Genomic DNA, 17000 nt, shown 5'->3' on the forward strand with positions numbered 1-17000 from the left:
CCTCATAGTCACTGAACTTGGTGGAGTCCTCAAGGTTCATCTCCTCCCTCTTGGGAGGGGTGTCGCGGGTTGCCAGGGCAAGACACCGCAGAGTGTCCCTGCCCGTGCCCCACTCCTTGATCACAGACATCACCTTGTCCTTGATGTTGGCGGTGAGTGGCACGCGGGTGGTCCCGACACGCACGTAGTTACACCTGTCAATCACACCCTCGGGTGCACCCTGGTGGGGAGAGAGAGAGAGAGAGGGAAGAGATTATAGACAGGGAGAGAGGCCAGAGAGAAGGTGAGATAAAATAGGAGAGTGCAGGGTGAGGTTAGTCAGGTTGGGCCAAAAGGAAGAGAGTTACCCGTCTGGGGTTGGGAGTGGGACGGGGATTGGGACCAGGTCTCAGAATGTACAGGAACCAGGTGGGTAAGGAAGTATTAGACTAGATTGGGATCAGCATGGAGATCAGGATGGACTGATTGAGACCGAGATGGGATTGAGACTGTAATTGGATTCAGGATTGGGATTGGGAGTGGGATCTGGATCAGGATGAGAATCTGGTATGGGATTTGGATTGTGACATGGGTCCGGATGGTTAAGGTTTAGGACTGGAATCATGATAGAATCAGGATGGGGACCTGGATCAGGATTTGAATTGTGATTGGGATTAGGATTGGGAATGTTGTCGTGATCGGGATTGGAGTCAGGAATCAGAGTAGGATCGAAACTGAGAACCGGATACAAACTGGGATTGGGAGCAGGATTTGGAGTGGATTGGGTCTGGAATCACTCTGGGATTCCCACTGGAATCAGGATTGGGTTTAGGACGACAATCTGGAGGGACTGTGGTTCGATCTGACCGGGGGTGCTGGTTAAATTCCTGTCCTCTATTGCTTTAACTCTTCCAAACTCTCTCCCTGTCACCCCTTCTCTATCTTCCCATCTCTATCTCCTCACTCTCTCTCCCCTCCCCCTCTCTCTCTCTCCTCCCTCTTCTCCACCCTCTCTCCCCACCCCCCTCTCCCCGTCTCTCTCTGCCTTTTTCTCCCTCTTTCACCTCTCTCATCCTTCCTCTTTCCCGGCCTCTCCGCTCTCTTTCCCCTTCTCTCTCCCACCTCTCTCCCCTCCACTTCTATCTCCCCTCCATCTCTATCTACCCCTCTCTCCCCCCACTCCCCCTCTCTGTCTCCCTACCCCTCTCTCTCCCTCCCTTCTCTGCCTCCCTCCCTCTCTCTTTCTGTGCCTCTGTCCATTTCTACCTCACTCCCTTCTCTCTCTATCTCCCTCCCTACCCTCTCTCCCTCTGTCCCTACCCCCTCTCCCTCCCTCCCTACCCTCCTTCCTTCTCTCCTTCTGACCCTCCATCCTACTCTCACTCCACCTCTGTCTCCTTCTCTCCCTCCTTCCCTTCTCCATTCCTCCCTCTCTCTTCCTCTAAACCTCTGTCTTTTCCTCTTTTCTCTGCAGCCTTCCCTCCCTCCCTGGATGCCAAGGGAGATCCCAGGTGAACGGGGAGGGATTGGTGAAGTTGTACCTTGATGAACATCTTGTTCCCAACAGCAGCACGAGAGGCCTTGGCTGGGCTGCAGTACACCGACATGGACTTCCGATCCCGAGAGAATTCCAGTGTGAACTCCTTCCTCATGAGCTGCTTAATAACCTGTGAGGGCAAGGGGAGAGCGAGGGGATAGAGGAGGGGTGAGTGATGGGGGGGGGAAGAGATTGTGGGGGAGGTAGAGAGAAGGGAAGCGAGGGGGAGAGAAAGAGAGGGAATGAGAGAGGGGAATGGGGAGAAAAGGAGAGAAAGGGGAAAGAGCGGTGAGAGGAGACAGAGGGGAGAGAAGGGGGAGAAAGAGTAGAGAGAGTGGGAGAGTATGAAAAGAGATGGGGTGAGATGTGGAGTATGGGGAGAGAGGAGTGGGGGAAGAGAGAGGGGGAGAGAGAGATGGAAGAGGGCGAAAGGGGAGAGAGGAGGTAGAGAGGAGAGGAGTGGGAGAGCATGGGTAGGAGTGTGGAGAGAGAGAGGGCGAGAGAGAGAAGGGTGAGAGGGAAAGAGAGATGGGGAAGAGAGGGGGGAGGGTGAGAGAGGGGTTGATAGAGAGTTGAGTAGATAGAAGGGGAGGGAAGAGAGGTGGTAGAGGGGGACGAGAGGGGAGAGAGTGGGAAAGAGGAGGGATGAGAGAGGAGGAGAGAGAGTGGGGGAGAGAGAGGGAGGGGAGAGAGAGTGAGGGAGAGAGGGAGGGGAGAGAGAGGGAGATAGAGAGAAGACAGAGAGCAGGAGACAGAGAGGTCAGGGAGTGAGAGGAAGGGGTGACAAGGGAGGGAGAGAGATATGGTGAGAGAGAGTGAAACTCATTATGAACAGACTCGTCCCTCACCAGTGATTTAATTCTAACATCACCCTGCCTCCTTCCCTGAATAGTCAGCTGGCCTTTGTGGGGTCTTGTGGTAAGTATTGACCCTCTCCCATTCTCTTCAAGCCAGTAAGGAGAGGTGGTGACAACAGCCAGAACTCTCACCCTTCCAGGGTCCAAGCCTGGGGAATCCTCAGGGCAAAAGTGGTTCTCTGGGTTGTAAGAAGGGGGTGGGGTTCAAAGGGGGAAAGGGGAGGTAGAAAGAGGACAGAAGGGTTAGGGGAGGTGTGGAGAAGGAAGGGTGAGAGGAAGAGGAGGAGTGGGGTGGCTAAGGGTGAGTGGAAGAGGGAGGGCGGGGTGGAGGAGGGAGGAAGGAGATTGGAAGAGGGAGGATGGGGTGGAGGAGGGAGTGTGAAAGAGGGAGGGTGGGGTGGAGGAGGGAGAAGGAGAGTGGAAGAGGGAGATAGGGGTGGAGGAGGGAGGAAGGAGAGTGGCAGAGTGAGGGCAGGGATGGAGGAGGGAGGAGGAGGGAGAGTGGGAGGGCGGGGTGGAAGAGGGAGAAGGAGAGTGGAAGAGGGAGGGCGGGGTGGAGGAGGGAGTGTGGCAGAGTGAGGGCAGGGTGGAGGAGGGAGTGTGGAAGAGTGAGGGCAGGGTGGAGGAGGGAGTGTGGAAGAGGGAGGGCGGGGTGGAGGAGGGTGGCAGAGTGAGGGCGGGGTGGAGGAGGGAGTGTGGAAGAGGGAGGGCGGGGTGGAGGAGAGTGGCAGAGTGAGGGCAGGGTGGAGGAGGGAGTGTGGCAGAGTGAGGGCAGGGTGGAGGAGGGAGTGTGGAAGAGTGAGGGCGGGGTGGAGGAGGGAGTGTGGAAGAGGGAGGGCGGGGTGGAGGAGGGTGGCAGAGTGAGGGCAGGGTGGAGGAGGGAGTGTGGCAGAGTGAGGGCAGGGTGGAGGAGGGAGTGTGGCAGAGGGAGGGCGGGGTGGAGGAGGGAGTGTGGCAGAGTGAGGGCAGGGTGGAGGAGGGAGTGTGGAAGAGTGAGGGCGGGGTGGAGGAGGGAGTGTGGAAGAGGGAGGGCGGGGTGGAGGAGGGTGGCAGAGTGAGGGCAGGGTGGAGGAGGGAGTGTGGCAGAGTGAGGGCGGGGTGGAGGAGGGAGTGTGGCAGAGTGAGGGCGGGGTGGAGGAGGGAGTGTGGCAGAGTGAGGGCGGGGTGGAGGAGGGAGTGTGGCAGAGTGAGGGCGGGGTGGAGGAGGGAGTGTGGCAGAGTGAGGGCGGGGTGGAGGAGGGAGTGTGGAAGAGGGAGGGCGGGGTGGAGGAGGGTGGCAGAGTGAGGGCAGGGTGGAGGAGGGAGTGTGGCAGAGTGAGGGCAGGGTGGAGGAGGGAGTGTGGAAGAGTGAGGGCGGGGTGGAGGAGGGTGGCAGAGTGAGGGCGGGGTGGAGGAGGGAGTGTGGAAGAGGGAGGGCGGGGTGGAGGAGGGTGGCAGAGTGAGGGCAGGGTGGAGGAGGGAGTGTGGCAGAGTGAGGGCAGGGTGGAGGAGGGAGTGTGGAAGAGTGAGGGCGGGGTGGAGGAGGGTGGCAGAGTGAGGGCGGGGTGGAGGAGGGAGTGTGGAAGAGTGAGGGCAGGGTGGAGGAGGGAGTGTGGAAGAGGGAGGGCGGGGCGGAGGAGGGAGTGTGGAAGAGGGAGGGCAGGGTGGAGGAGGGTGGCAGAGTGAGGGCAGGGTGGAGGAGGGAGTGTGGCAGAGCGAGGGCGGGGTGGAGGAGGGAGTGTGGAAGAGTGAGGGCGGGGTGGAGGAGGGTGGCAGAGTGAGGGCAGGGTGGAGGAGGGAGTGTGGCAGAGTGAGGGCAGGGTGGAGGAGGGAGTGTGGCAGAGTGAGGGCAGGGAGGAGGGTGGCAGAGTGAGGGCAGGGTGGAGGAGGGAGTGTGGCAGAGTGAGGGCAGGGTGGAGGAGGGAGTGTGGCAGAGTGAGGGCAGGGTGGAGGAGGGTGGCAGAGTGAGGGCAGGGTGGAGGAGGGAGTGTGGCAGAGTGAGGGCGGGGTGGAGGAGGGTGGCAGAGTGAGGGCAGGGTGGAGGAGGGAGTGTGGCAGAGTGAGGGCAGGGTGGAGGAGGGAGTGTGGAAGAGTGAGGGCGGGGTGGAGGAGGGAGTGTGGCAGAGTGAGGGCAGGGTGGAGGAGGGAGTGTGGCAGAGTGAGGGCAGGGTGGAGGAGGGAGTGTGGCAGAGTGAGGGCAGGGTGGAGGAGGGAGTGTGGCAGAGTGAGGGCAGGGTGGAGGAGGGAGTGTGGCAGAGTGAGGGCAGGGTGGAGGAGGGAGTGTGGCAGAGTGAGGGCAGGGTGGAGGAGGGAGTGTGGCAGAGTGAGGGCAGGGTGGAGGAGGGAGTGTGGCAGAGTGAGGGCAGGGTGGAGGAGGGAGTGTGGCAGAGTGAGGGCAGGGTGGAGGAGGGAGTGTGGAAGAGTGAGGGCAGGGTGGAGGAGGGAGTGTGGAAGAGGGAGGGCGGGGTGGAGGAGGGAGTGTGGCAGAGGGAGGGCGGGGTGGAGGAGGGAGGGTGGCAGAGTGAGGGCAGGGTGGAGGAGGGAGGGTGGCAGAGTGAGGGCAGGGTGGAGGAGGGTGGCAGGGTGGAGGAGGGAGTGTGGAAGAGTGAGGGCAGGGTGGAGGAGGGTGGCAGGGTGGAGGAGGGAGGGCGGGGTGGAGGAGTGTGGCAGAGTGAGGGCAGGGTGGAGGAGGGAGTGTGGCAGAGTGAGGGCAGGGTGGAGGAGGGAGTGTGGAAGAGGGAGGGCGGGGTGGAGGAGGGTGGCAGAGTGAGGGCGGGGTGGAGGAGGGAGTGTGGAAGAGGGAGGGCAGGGTGGAGGAGGGTGGCAGAGTGAGGGCGGGGTGGAGGAGGGAGTGTGGAAGAGGGAGGGCAGGGTGGAGGAGGCAAGGGAACGAGGGCACTCACCGAGTTGCAGGCATTAGCTCTCTCCACCTTGGACATGCTGCGAACTTCAGTGTTGAACACGTTCATTTTCTCCACCAGACACACCAGCGCTGTCTCTGTCGCCTCACCCACCTTCTCATAGATCCCTTTGGCCTGCAGTCGGGGGAGGAACGGGGGGAGGGCATCAGTGGGAACCTTGCCCATGTCCAAGAACACTCCACCTCTGTCTCTCAGCTCCTACATCTCCTCCTGCTTGGCTTCCCACCCCATCCGCTCACCTTCCTCTCCCCTTTCCCCCATCCACTCTCCACCTTCCTCACCTACCTCTTGCAGTACTACTGTTCCTCTCCCATCTCCAACCCCTCATCCCTCCCCTCCTCTCACCTACACTCAACCTTCATTACCTGCCATGCCATCCTCCTCCCCTCCCACCCTCTCTGTCTCCCCTTCTCCAACCAGCACCCTCACCCTTCCCTACCATTTGCCCCCTCCCCCTCCCACATCTATCATCTCTTCCCTCCACCTTGCTCCTCTCCTCATCTCTCTCTTCTTCGTCTCTGCCCTTTCTCCCCTCTCACTCCCTCTCCTACTTTCCTCCCCCTCACTCTCTCTCCTACCTTTCTCCCCTCTCACTCCCTCTCCTACTTTCCTCCCCTCTCACTCCCTCTCCTACCTTTCTCCCCTCACTCCCTCTCCTACTTTCCTTCATCTTCCATTTTACCTGCCCTCTCCCTCAATCTGTTAATTGAAACATAGAAAATAAGTGTGGGAGTAGGCTATTCGGCCCTTCGAGCCTGCACGGCCATTCAGTATGATCATGGCTGATCATCCAACTCAGAACCCTGTACCTGCTTTCTCTCCATACTCCCGATCCCTTTAGCCACAAGGACCATATCTAACTTCCTCTTAAACTTCCATCTGCCATGATCCCTTCTCTTCTCTCCTTCCCCTTCCCTAACTCCATTTCCTCCACCTAGCTCTTCCTCCCTCTCCTCCACTTCTCTGCTCATTCTCTCCACTCCTCTTCCTGCTCTCTCCCTCCTCTCACTCTCTGCCTCTGACCCTCCCTCCCATTCCCTCTCCACCTGTCTTCCTTTCCTCCCTCTGTCTCTCTCTCCCCTCCCACCCTCTCCCTCATCCTCACCTCGTTAAAATCCAGGGACGAGTCGTTACACAGGGAGCAGATGGTTGCCAGCTCAACCAGCCCGTCGTACTGACCACTCCTCACACTCTTCTCGTTCTTCAGCCTGTGGAGAATCACCTCTCTGAGTAACCGGCCCGTCTGCCCCCACTGGGAACATGCAGCAGAGAGCAGAGATTGAAGGTGAGGGGGGAAAGTTCAAAGGCTGACTCTGTGAGACTGGTGGGTGCCTGGAATGCACTCCCGGGGTAATGGTGGAGGCAGATGCGATAGAGACATTAGGCAGACACAGTGATGTGCAGGGAATGGAGGGACACGGACACTGAGTGGGCAGAAAAGATCTAGTTCACTTCAGCATCGTGTTCAGTACACACATTATGGGCCAAAGGACCTGTCACTTATGCTCAGGACGTAGTACAGTGCATAGTATTGTGCGATGTGCTATGTTCAAAATGGCAGGATCTTTGGCAGCAGAGGGATCCCGGGGTCCACAGCTCCCTGAGGGTGGCCACGCAGGTTGACAGGGTGGTACAGAAGGCAGGCGGCACACCTGCCTTCATTAGTCGAGGGCCTGAGTTCAAGAGTCGGGAAATTACATTGCATTCTGGTCAGCCCATTACAGTGAGGGTGTGGGGCTTTGGAGGGGGCAGGAGGCTCACACGATGCTGCCTGGATTAGAGGCTGGACAAACCCAGGCTGTTCTCTGGAGCAGTGGAGGCTAAGGGGAGACTAGAGAGTAGTTTATAAGATTACGTCAGGCGTAGATAGAACTCTTCAGCCCAGAGTGGAAATGTTTAACATATGCTACGGCCCATGCAGAGAAGCTGAGCCTATGAGGAGAGACTGAGTTACCTGGGATTATACTCAGGCAATAGAAGAATGAGAAGGGATCTTATAGAAACGTAAAACATTCTGAAGGTTATGGATAAGATAGAGGCAGGAAAGTTCTTTCTACTGGTAGGTGAGGCTAAAACGAGGGGACACAGCCTCCCAGAGAGCAGTGAATCTGTGGAATCCTCTGCCCAGGGGCGCAGTAGAGGTTAACTCATTAAACAGAATTAAGACACATTTAGATAGATTTTTGCAAAGCTGGGGAATTGAAGGTTATGGGAAAAAGTTATGCAGGCAGAGCTGAGTCCACGGCTGGATCAGCTGTGATCTTACTGAATGGGGGAATAGGCTCGATGGGCAGATGCCTGAGTCCTGCACCTATTACTTATGAAAAGTCTACTGTCTATTTCCCTCCATAGATACTGTTTGATTTGCAGAAATCTTCCAGAATTTTGTCTGTAGTGCTCAAAATTGTGAAAGCCTGCAACTATCTGTTCCCCTCATCATTTTGTCTGTAAGATCTCCCCTCATTCCCCTGCGTTCATAACGTACACCTCGATCACATTGCCCCTCAGCCTCTGTCGCTCCAGAGAAAACAACCCAAGTTTGTCCAGCCTCTCCTTCCAGCTCACACCCTCAAATCCAGACAGCATCCTGGTGAACTCTCTACACCTCTCCAAAACCTCCACATGCCTCTAATCCAGACGGCATCCTGGTGAACTCTCTACACCTCTCCAAAACCTCCACATGCCTCTAATCCAGACGGCATCCTGGTAAACTCTCTACACCTCTCCAAAGCTACACCTTACCTGCAGTGAATACAATGCTCCTGAAAAGATCTAACCAGGGTTTTACAAAGCTGAAAACTAGGACTTTATAAGATTTTTAAGAGTCCAAGAGGCACAGATAGAACCTGTATCTTATTCCCTAGTGTTGAAATGTTGGGACACTTAGCAGTGTTGATGAGCAGAGGGGTCTTGGGATTCCTGAAAGTGGCCACACAAACTGAAAAGTGTAGTAGATGGGTGTCAGGGTGGAGATATGTCTCTACCAAAGGAGATGTGAGGTGCTCCTTCCCTCTGCCAGCCTGCAGGTCACCCTTGGGCGAGGTGTAGCATCGGCACCCCCCCCCCACCCCGATCAGGGTCACGTGAAACATGGGAACAGGTGGTATGATCAGCTGGTGTATATCACAGCTGTAATCTTTAACCCCGGGTGTATACGGCTGACAACAGGTGAATCAGGGGAGGACCAAGGGAAATGTTTTTCTACACAGAGCAGGGGGTACCTGGAGTGGTGATGGAGGTGGATAGAATAGAGGCACATTTATATGTGGGGAATGGAGGGAGGTGGATTTTGTGTAAACAGAAGGGATTTTGTCTAGTTCAGTATTGTGGTCAGCAGAGAAACTGTGGGCTGAAGGGTGGGGCAATGGGGGAAGCATAGACACTGTGGGCTGAAGGGTGGGGCAATGGGGGAAGCACAGCCACTGTGGGCTGAAGGGTGTGATGTGGGCTGAAGGGTGGGGCAGTGGGAGAAGCACAGACACTGTGGGCTGAAGGGTGGGGCAGTGGGGGAAGCACAGACACTGTGGGCTGAAGGGTGGGGCAGTGGGAGAAGCACAGACACTGTGGGCTGAAGGGTGGGGCAGTGGGAGAAGCACAGACACTGTGGGCTGAAGGGTGGGGCAGTGGGGGAAGCACAGACACTGTGGGCTGAAGGGTGGGGCAGTGGGGGAAGCACAGACACTGTGGGCTGAAGGGTGGGGCAGTGGGGGAAGCACAGAGCAACTTACACTTCACCCTCAGGGGCATAGGTAGAACCTGTCACAGAGAACTCGTTCAGAGTGCAGATGTCCTGCTCCACCTTGTCAATGATGAACATCTGTCAGGTAAACAGGAAGAGCAAAGTGAGGGATGAAGGCTCCAGGCATGAACATCAAACCATGACAGGTTCACACATACACACGCACACACACACACACACACACACACACGCGCAAACATACATGAACCCCTCCCATCTCTATGACGGTGTCTATCAGAATTTCAACAGGAAACTTGCTTGTTCAGGTGTAAAGGGCGTTGGAAAGACCACAAGGCTGGGCATGGAATGAAAGGGAGGGAGAGAGAAGAGGGAGGAGTAGTCTGGGGCTGAGGTGGGTTGTGAAAGGTGGTCTGTACCTTGCAGACAGACATCTGGTTGGTGGTCAGGGTGCCAGTCTTGTCGGAACAGATGACAGAGGTGCAGCCCAGAGTCTCGACAGAGGGCAGGCTCCTCACGATCGCGTTCTTCTTCGCCATCCTCCGTGTGCCCAGGGCCAGGCAGGTGGTAATCACAGCTGGGAGACCTGGGGGTTGGGAAGTGCAGGAGGGGAACACAATCAGGTGTCTGCATGGAAAGGACAAGAAGGGGCAGTGAGGAGGGGAGGAGAGGGAAGGGCTGAAAGGAGTGAGGGAGGGGGTAACGGGGAGGGAGGGAGAAGGAGAGGTGGCGAGCAGAGAGGCAGAGGGAGGGATAATGAGGAAGGAGTGGGAGGTCGATGGGTGGGGAGAGCAGAGGGAGAGGGAAGGGTGGAACATAGGAACCAAGAGGTTCATAGGAACGCAGGTACGCCAACGGTCAACCATCGGTGGTCAGCAGCTCATCTTTTGGGGATGGTGGATGGAGGGACGCAGAGTGTGAGTGGTCAGCGGGCAAGTTTTGGCGTTGTCAGAAGGAGGGATACGGGGGTGAGTGGACGAGAGACCCAGGATGCCAGCAATGAGTGGACAGAGGGACTTGGGGAAGGACAGGACGCAGGGACCCAGGACACTAGCAGTCAGTGGCCAGACCTTCAGGGATGGCGGCCACAGCCAGCGCCACGGCGATCTTGAAGTAGTAGACGGCACCGCGGATCCAGGATCCACCGTGGACGGGGTCATTGAAGTGTCCAATGTTGATGAGCCAGACGGCCACACAGATGAGCGAGATGACCTTGGAGAGCTGCTCGCCAAACTCATCCAGTTTCTGTTGCAGAGGCGTCTTCTCCTGCTCCGTCGCTGCCATCTGGTCCCGGATCTTACCGATCTCCGTGCTCACAGCCGTTGCCACCACCACTCCCGTTGCCTTGCCTGCCGCGATGTTTGTGCCCTGGGAAGTGAGACAGGGATTGGCGCTCCTTCCCTCTCACCACTCTCCACCCATCCCTCCCCATAAATCCCCTCCTCTCCTCCTCTTCCCTTCCCGACTCTCTCTCCACTCCTGCATACCCTATCTCCTCCTCCTCTGCCACTCCCTGCTCCCCCCTTCTTACACAACTCATCCTGACACCATCTTCCTCCTGCCCACTTACTCTCACCTCCCGTGCTCTTCCCTCACCTCCATATCCCCTCCCCTTCTCCTCCAATGCCATCATGCTCCTCTTTCCCCTCACCTCCTTCCCTACCATCCACTCCCTCCCACTCTTTCTCCTCTGCCAGCTGTGATGCATGCACTCTGGAGAGGGGATGGGAACGGTGGTTCAGAGGCTCCCGTTCCTTCCCTTCACTGGGTCTCCCCTCCTCATCTTTCCTCACTCTCCTCCTCCCACCCCTGCTCTCCTCCTGTCAACCTACTCACTCCACTCTTGCTCCCTCTTCTCTCCTCTCCATCTCTTCCTTCAATTGCACTTCCTGCCTCTACGTCACACCTCCTCTCCCTGCCTTATCACTGCTCCTCCCTCTAAATCCCTCCTCACCACCTCTCACTCCAACTCCCTCCTCACTGCCCCTCCCATTAAATTGCTCCTCACCACCGCTCCCTCTCCCATTCTCCTTACCATCCCTCTCCCTCTTTCCTCAGTGCCAATCCCTCTCCTCTGCACAGCCCCTTCCTCTCCCCCCTCCTCATCAACCCTCTCTCTAACTCCCCCTAACAACCTTTCCACTCCCTCCCTCTCATCTCCCCCTAATTCACCATCCATCCTCCGTAGTTGTGACAAATTAATACTCGACAGTCAGGTTGGTTAATAAACTCCCAGTCAATGAGTTTGGTTAACAAACACCCAGTCAGTGAGTTTGGTTAATAAACTCCCGGTCAATGAGTTTGGTTAACAAACACCCGGTCTCTGAGTTTGGTTAGTAAACTCCCAGTCAATGATTTTGGTTAACAAACACCCGCTCTCTGAGTTTGGTTAATAAACTCCCGGTCAGTGAGTATGGTTAACAAACACCCAGTCTCTGAGTTTGGTGAACAAACACCCGGTCTCTGAGTTTGATTAACAAACACCCGGTCTCTGAGTTTGATTAACAAACACCCAGTCTCTGAGTTTGGTTAGTAAACGCCCAGTCAATGAGTTTGGTTAATAAACTCCCGGTCAGTGAGTTTGGTTAATAAACTCCCGGTCAGTGAGTTTGGTTAACAAACACCCAGTCTCTGAGTTTGGTTAATAAACTCTCAGTCAGTGAGTATGGTTAACAAACACCCAGTCTCTGAGTTTGGTTAACAAACACCCAGTCTCTGAGTTTGGTTAATAAACTCCCAGTCAGTGAGTTTGGTTAATAAACACCCGGTCAGTGAGTTTGGTTAACAAACACCCGGTCTCTGAGTTTGGTTAATAAACTCCCGGTCAGTGAGTATGGTTAACAAACACCCAGTCTCTGAGTTTGGTTAATAAACACCCAGTCAGTGAGTTTGGTTAATAAACACCCTGTCAGTGAGTTTGGTTAATAAACTCCCAGTCAGTGAGTTTGGTTAACAAACACCCAGTCAGTGAGTTTGGTTAATAAACTCCCAGTCAGTGAGTTTGGTTAATAAACACCCTGTCAGTGAGTTTGGTTAACAAACACCCAGTCAGTGAGTTTGGTTAATAAACACCCTGTCAGTGAGTTTGGTTAATAAACTCCCAGTCAGTGAGTTTGGTTAACAAACACCCGGTCAGTGAGTTTGGTTAACAAACACCCAGTCTCTGAGTTTGGTTAATAAACACCCTGTCAGTGAGTTTGGTTAATAAACACCCTGTCAGTGAGTTTGGTTAATAAACTCCCAGTCAGTGAGTTTGGTTAACAAACACCCAGTCAGTGAGTTTGGTTAATAAACTCCCAGTCAGTGAGTTTGGTTAATAAACACCCTGTCAGTGAGTTTGGTTAACAAACACCCAGTCAGTGAGTTTGGTTAATAAACACCCTGTCAGTGAGTTTGGTTAATAAACTCCCAGTCAGTGAGTTTGGTTAACAAACACCCGGTCAGTGAGTTTGGTTAACAAACACCCAGTCAGTGAGTTTGGTTAATAAACACCCTGTCAGTGAGTTTGGTTAATAAACTCCCAGTCAGTGAGTTTGGTTAACAAACACCCGGTCAGTGAGTTTGGTTAATAAACTCCCAGTCAGTGAGTTTGGTTAACAAACACCCAGTCAGTGAGTTTGGTTAACAAACACCCAGTCTCTGAGTTTGGTTAACAAACACCCGGTCAGTGAGTTTGGTTAACAAACACCCAGTCTCTGAGTTTGGTTAACAAACACCCGGTCAGTGAGTTTGGTTAATAAACTCCCAGTCAGTGAGTTTGGTTAATAAACACCCTGTCAGTGAGTTTGGTTAACAAACACCCAGTCAGTGAGTTTGGTTAATAAACACCCGGTCAGTGAGTTTGGTTAATAAACTCCCAGTCAGTGAGTTTGGTTAACAAACACCCGGTCAGTGAGTTTGATTAACAAACACCCGGTCACTGAGTTTGATTAATAAACCCCTGGTCAGTGAATTTGGTTAATAAACACTCAGTCAATGGGTGTAGTTAATAAGCACACGGTGAGTGAGTGTAGTTAATAAACTCCCGATCAGTGAGTTTGGTTAATTAACACCCAGTCATTGGGTATAGCTAATAAACATCCAATCTGTAAGTCTGATTAATAAATCCCCAATCAGTGAGTTTGGATAATAAATTTCCAGTTAGTGAGTATGGTTAATAAACACCCAGTTAGTGAGAGTGGTTGATAAGCCTCCAGTCAGTGAATTTGGCTAATAAACTCTCAGTCAGTCAGTTTGGTTAATACATACCCAGTCAATGGGTATAGTTAATAAACACCTGGTCAAGGGTGTAGTTAATAAACTTCCAGTGAGTGAATGTGGTTAATAAACTCCTGGTCAGTGAGTTTAGTTACTAAACCCATTGTCAGTGAGTTTGGTTAATAAACATCCAGTCATATTGTGTAGTTAATAAACATCCGGTCAATAAGTTTGGTTAATAAACTCCCGGTAATTGAGTTTGGGTAATAAACACCTAGTCAGTTTAGTTAATAAACCCTTAGTCAGTGAGTTTGATTAATAAATACCCAGTCAGTGGGTGTAGTTAATAAACTTCCAGTGAGTGAATATGGTTAACAACCTCCTAGTCAGTGAGTTTTGTTAATAAACACCTGGCTAGTGAGTTTGGATTATAAACTCCCAGTCAGTGAGTTTGGTTAATAAACTCTCAGTCAGTGGGTTTGGTTAATAAATCTCCGGCCAGTGAGTTTTGTTTACAAACTCCTGGTCAGTGGGTTTGGTTGATAACTCCCAGTCAGGGAGTGAACTCACAGAGAAAAGCATGTTCTTCTTATCCTGGTTGACAGCGCGTGGGTCCGGGATGGGATCTGTGTGCTTGATCACAGACACGGACTCGCCGGTCAGAATGGATTGGTCAACGCGCAAGGTGGTGGAGATGATCTTCAGGATTCGGATATCAGCTGGAACCTTGTCCCCGACTGAGGGAGGGACGGTGGGAGGGAGTTTAGTGATCCCCTCAATCCCCTACCACCATGTCCCCAAATCGCCAAAACACTCTTTCCTGCATCTGTCACCCCTCCCTCTCTTACACCCCTCCCTGTCTCTGTCATCCCACCCCCTTCTACACCCCTCCCTCTGTCATCCCACTCCCTCTTACACCCCTCCCTGTCTCTATCACTTCTCCCTCTCCTACACTCCTCCCTGCATCAGCACCTCACCCCTCCTACACCCCTCCCTGTCTCTGTCACCCCACCCTCTCCCTCATCCCTCCCTCTCTTACACCCCTCCCTGTCTCTGTCATCCCACCCTCTCCTACATCCCTCCCTCTGTCATCCCACTCCCTCTTACACCCCTCCCTGTCTCTATCACCTCTCCCTCTCCTACACCCCTCCCTGTCTCTATCACCTCTCCCTCTCCTACACTCCTCCCTGCATCAGCACCTCACCCCTCCTACACCCCTCCCTGTCTCTGTCACCCCACCCTCTCCCTCATCCCTCCCTCTCCTACACCCCTCCCTGTCTCTATCACCTCTCCCTCTCCTACACCCCTCCCTGTCTCTATCACCTCTCCCTCTCCTACACCCCTCCCTGTCTCTATCACCTCTCCCTCTCCTACATCCCTCCCTCTCCTACACCCCTCCCTGTCTCTGTCACCACACCCCCTCCTACACCCCTTCCTGCATCGTCACCCACCCATCACGTTGCTGACCCGCAGGTGGGGTCAGGCAGTATGGTGGATGATGGGTACATGAACTCACCCCGTCCAGGGAAGACTCCCCTAACTACCCTGCTCACCTGCTACCTCCACAATGTCCCCAGGGACGATCTCCCGAGCCTTGATCCTCTGGACAAGCTTTTTGTCTGTCCGATAGACCTTCCCCATCTCCGGTTCATATTCCTTCAGAGCCTCAATGGCATCCTCTGCATTCCTCTCCTGGGGTAGAGGGAGAATCGAGTGATGGGTCAGGGCTGGAGGCAGGCAGGCAGAACGATAAGGCAAGGGAGTAGGCAAGAGTCGGGGAGAGGGTGGGAGATATCGGAATTGGGAAGGGTTAGCTCATTTGGAAAGGTGTGGCAGATTTTGGAATAGGGAATGGTTAGTCTCGTATAGGTCATATTGGGATGGGGATGGTCTAGTCTCAGTTGAGGTGGTATGGCAGATTTTGGGCCGTGGAAAGAGATATTGGGATGAGGAGAGTTTGTACCTACTTGGGACAAGCTGGAGATATTGGAATAAAGTGATATTAGAATGTGAATGAGGCAGTCCCAGTTGGGGAGGTGTAGGAGATATTAGGATGGAGAATGGATGACTCCAGTTGGGACAGGGTGAGAGATATAGTGAAGGGGAAAGGTTGAACCCAGTTTGGATAGTTGGGACGGGGTGGGAGACAATGGGATGAGGAGAGGTTGCTTCCAGTTGGGTTGGGATGGGAGATATTGAGATGGCAAGAGGTTAGTCCCAGTTGGGACAGGGTAGGGAAGATATGGTTCAATCCCAGTAGGAACATGGTGGGAAATATTGGGATGGGGTTGATTCAGTTGGGACAGGATAAGATGTATTGAGAGGTTAGTCACAGTTGGGATGAGGTGATAGATGGGGGGAGATTCTTTTTGTTGGAACAGGGTGGGACATATTAGGATGGAAAGAAGCAGTTTCCAGTTAGGATGTGGGAGTGATATTGGGATGTGGAGATACTGGATTTCAGTTGGTACAGGGTGGGAGATGTTGGGATGGAGAGAGGCTGTTCCCAGTTGGGATGGGGTGGTGGATATTGGGATGGGGAGACTCTCCATGTAGGGGCAAGAGGGGAGACATTGGGATGAAGAGAGGCTGTTGCCAGTTCAGATGAGGGAATGATATTGGGATGTGGAGATACTGGGTCTGAGGTGGGACAGGGTGGGAGAAATTGGGATAGGGAGAGGTTGTTTCCTGTTGGGATGGGGTGGAAAATATTGGGACAGAGATACTGGGATTCATTAGGATGGGGAATGGTTGGGAATTTGCCAGAATCTGAGTGCATTGGTAACATTTAGCAGAGTTGGGGTAGATTCGATGGTGAGGAATGGGACAGTGGAAAATCCCCTCGTCAAATCCCACCAGTCTTTACCTGCCAAACTCCGACCACTGCGTTGGCAATGAGAATCAGCAGGATCACAAAGGGTTCGACGAAAGCCGTGATTGTCTCCTCTCCCTCCTCAAACCACGCCAGGACCTGTGGGTGGAGGATGAACACTGATTGAGAATCCTGAAAGTCCAGTAAACATCAGTCACAGCAATCGTTCTCTCCTTCCTCGGTGTGCAACAGACCCTCCAGCCTAACCAGCTGCCCCACCCAGCAACCCACCGATTTTACCCTCGCCTAATCACAGGTCAATTTACAATGACCGATTAAACTACTAACCAATACATCTTTGGACTGCGGGAGGAAACTGGAGCATCCGGAGGAAACCCACGCGCAAACGAGAAACATGAGAGGACGCCGGAGTTCCAAACCTCGGCCCCAATCTGTAGTAGCATCGCACTAACTATGATTCCGCAGATAATTGCTGTAGGCTCACTTTTAGAGTTTAATTGTTCTGTGGTCACTCCGCATTTAATTACACATGGTTGCTCAGAGGAGTTAGTATGGGCATACACAAGGAACTGGGAAGGCAAAGGGCATATTCTCGGTCACCACGGTGTCGGATTGAACACTGAAGCAGTGAGGTTATAGATGGGTGGAGGGGGACCACATCTCATGGACATTCCCGGTCTCCCAGCCGAGGGAAGGGAGCCGTTGTGGAGTGAGTTTTACCAGACTGTACTTGGAACGGCTTTGGTGGTCAGAATGGGGAGTGGGGACAAAGGTGGCCCATTTTGGACAGAGGGACAGGAGCAGGGTGAGGGGAGATTTCTCTTTCTCTCTGGTGAGTGGTTGGAACTCAGGAGAAGTGTGATGTCATTCACGGTGAAAGACTGAACTTGAAGACAAGGGAGAGGATTAACGGCAGGATGCAGCAGTGCTGGGACCCACGTCTGTAGATCCCTCAGAGTTGATGTGCAAATTGATAGGATTGTTAAGAAGGTAGACGGTG

General features: G+C 53.9%; 1 protein-coding gene across 4 annotated transcripts in view; it reads right to left on the reverse strand.

The window, feature by feature from the left end:
* LOC132382867 (sarcoplasmic/endoplasmic reticulum calcium ATPase 1) overlaps positions 1 to 17000 on the reverse strand; it is a 111617-nt gene that overhangs the window by 86118 nt on the left and 8499 nt on the right. For all 4 annotated transcript variants that reach the window (XR_009508485.1, XM_059953346.1, XM_059953345.1 and 1 more), the window contains exons 3-12: positions 16034 to 16138; positions 14721 to 14859; positions 13738 to 13904; positions 10041 to 10338; positions 9390 to 9556; positions 9002 to 9090; positions 6379 to 6481; positions 5256 to 5387; positions 1521 to 1646; positions 2 to 220 (exon numbers count right to left, since the gene is read on the reverse strand). Coding sequence is in view for 3 of the 4 variants with exons in the window: in XM_059953346.1 (XP_059809329.1) it covers positions 2 to 220; positions 1521 to 1646; positions 5256 to 5387; positions 6379 to 6481; positions 9002 to 9090; positions 9390 to 9556; positions 10041 to 10338; positions 13738 to 13904; positions 14721 to 14859; positions 16034 to 16138 (1545 nt within the window). In the remaining variant the exon portion in view is untranslated. The remainder of the gene's footprint in view (position 1; positions 221 to 1520; positions 1647 to 5255; positions 5388 to 6378; positions 6482 to 9001; positions 9091 to 9389; positions 9557 to 10040; positions 10339 to 13737; positions 13905 to 14720; positions 14860 to 16033; positions 16139 to 17000) is intronic.

Source organism: Hypanus sabinus, chromosome 29 (assembly GCF_030144855.1).
Source record: "Hypanus sabinus isolate sHypSab1 chromosome 29, sHypSab1.hap1, whole genome shotgun sequence".
Classification (NCBI taxonomy): domain Eukaryota; kingdom Metazoa; phylum Chordata; class Chondrichthyes; order Myliobatiformes; family Dasyatidae; genus Hypanus; species Hypanus sabinus.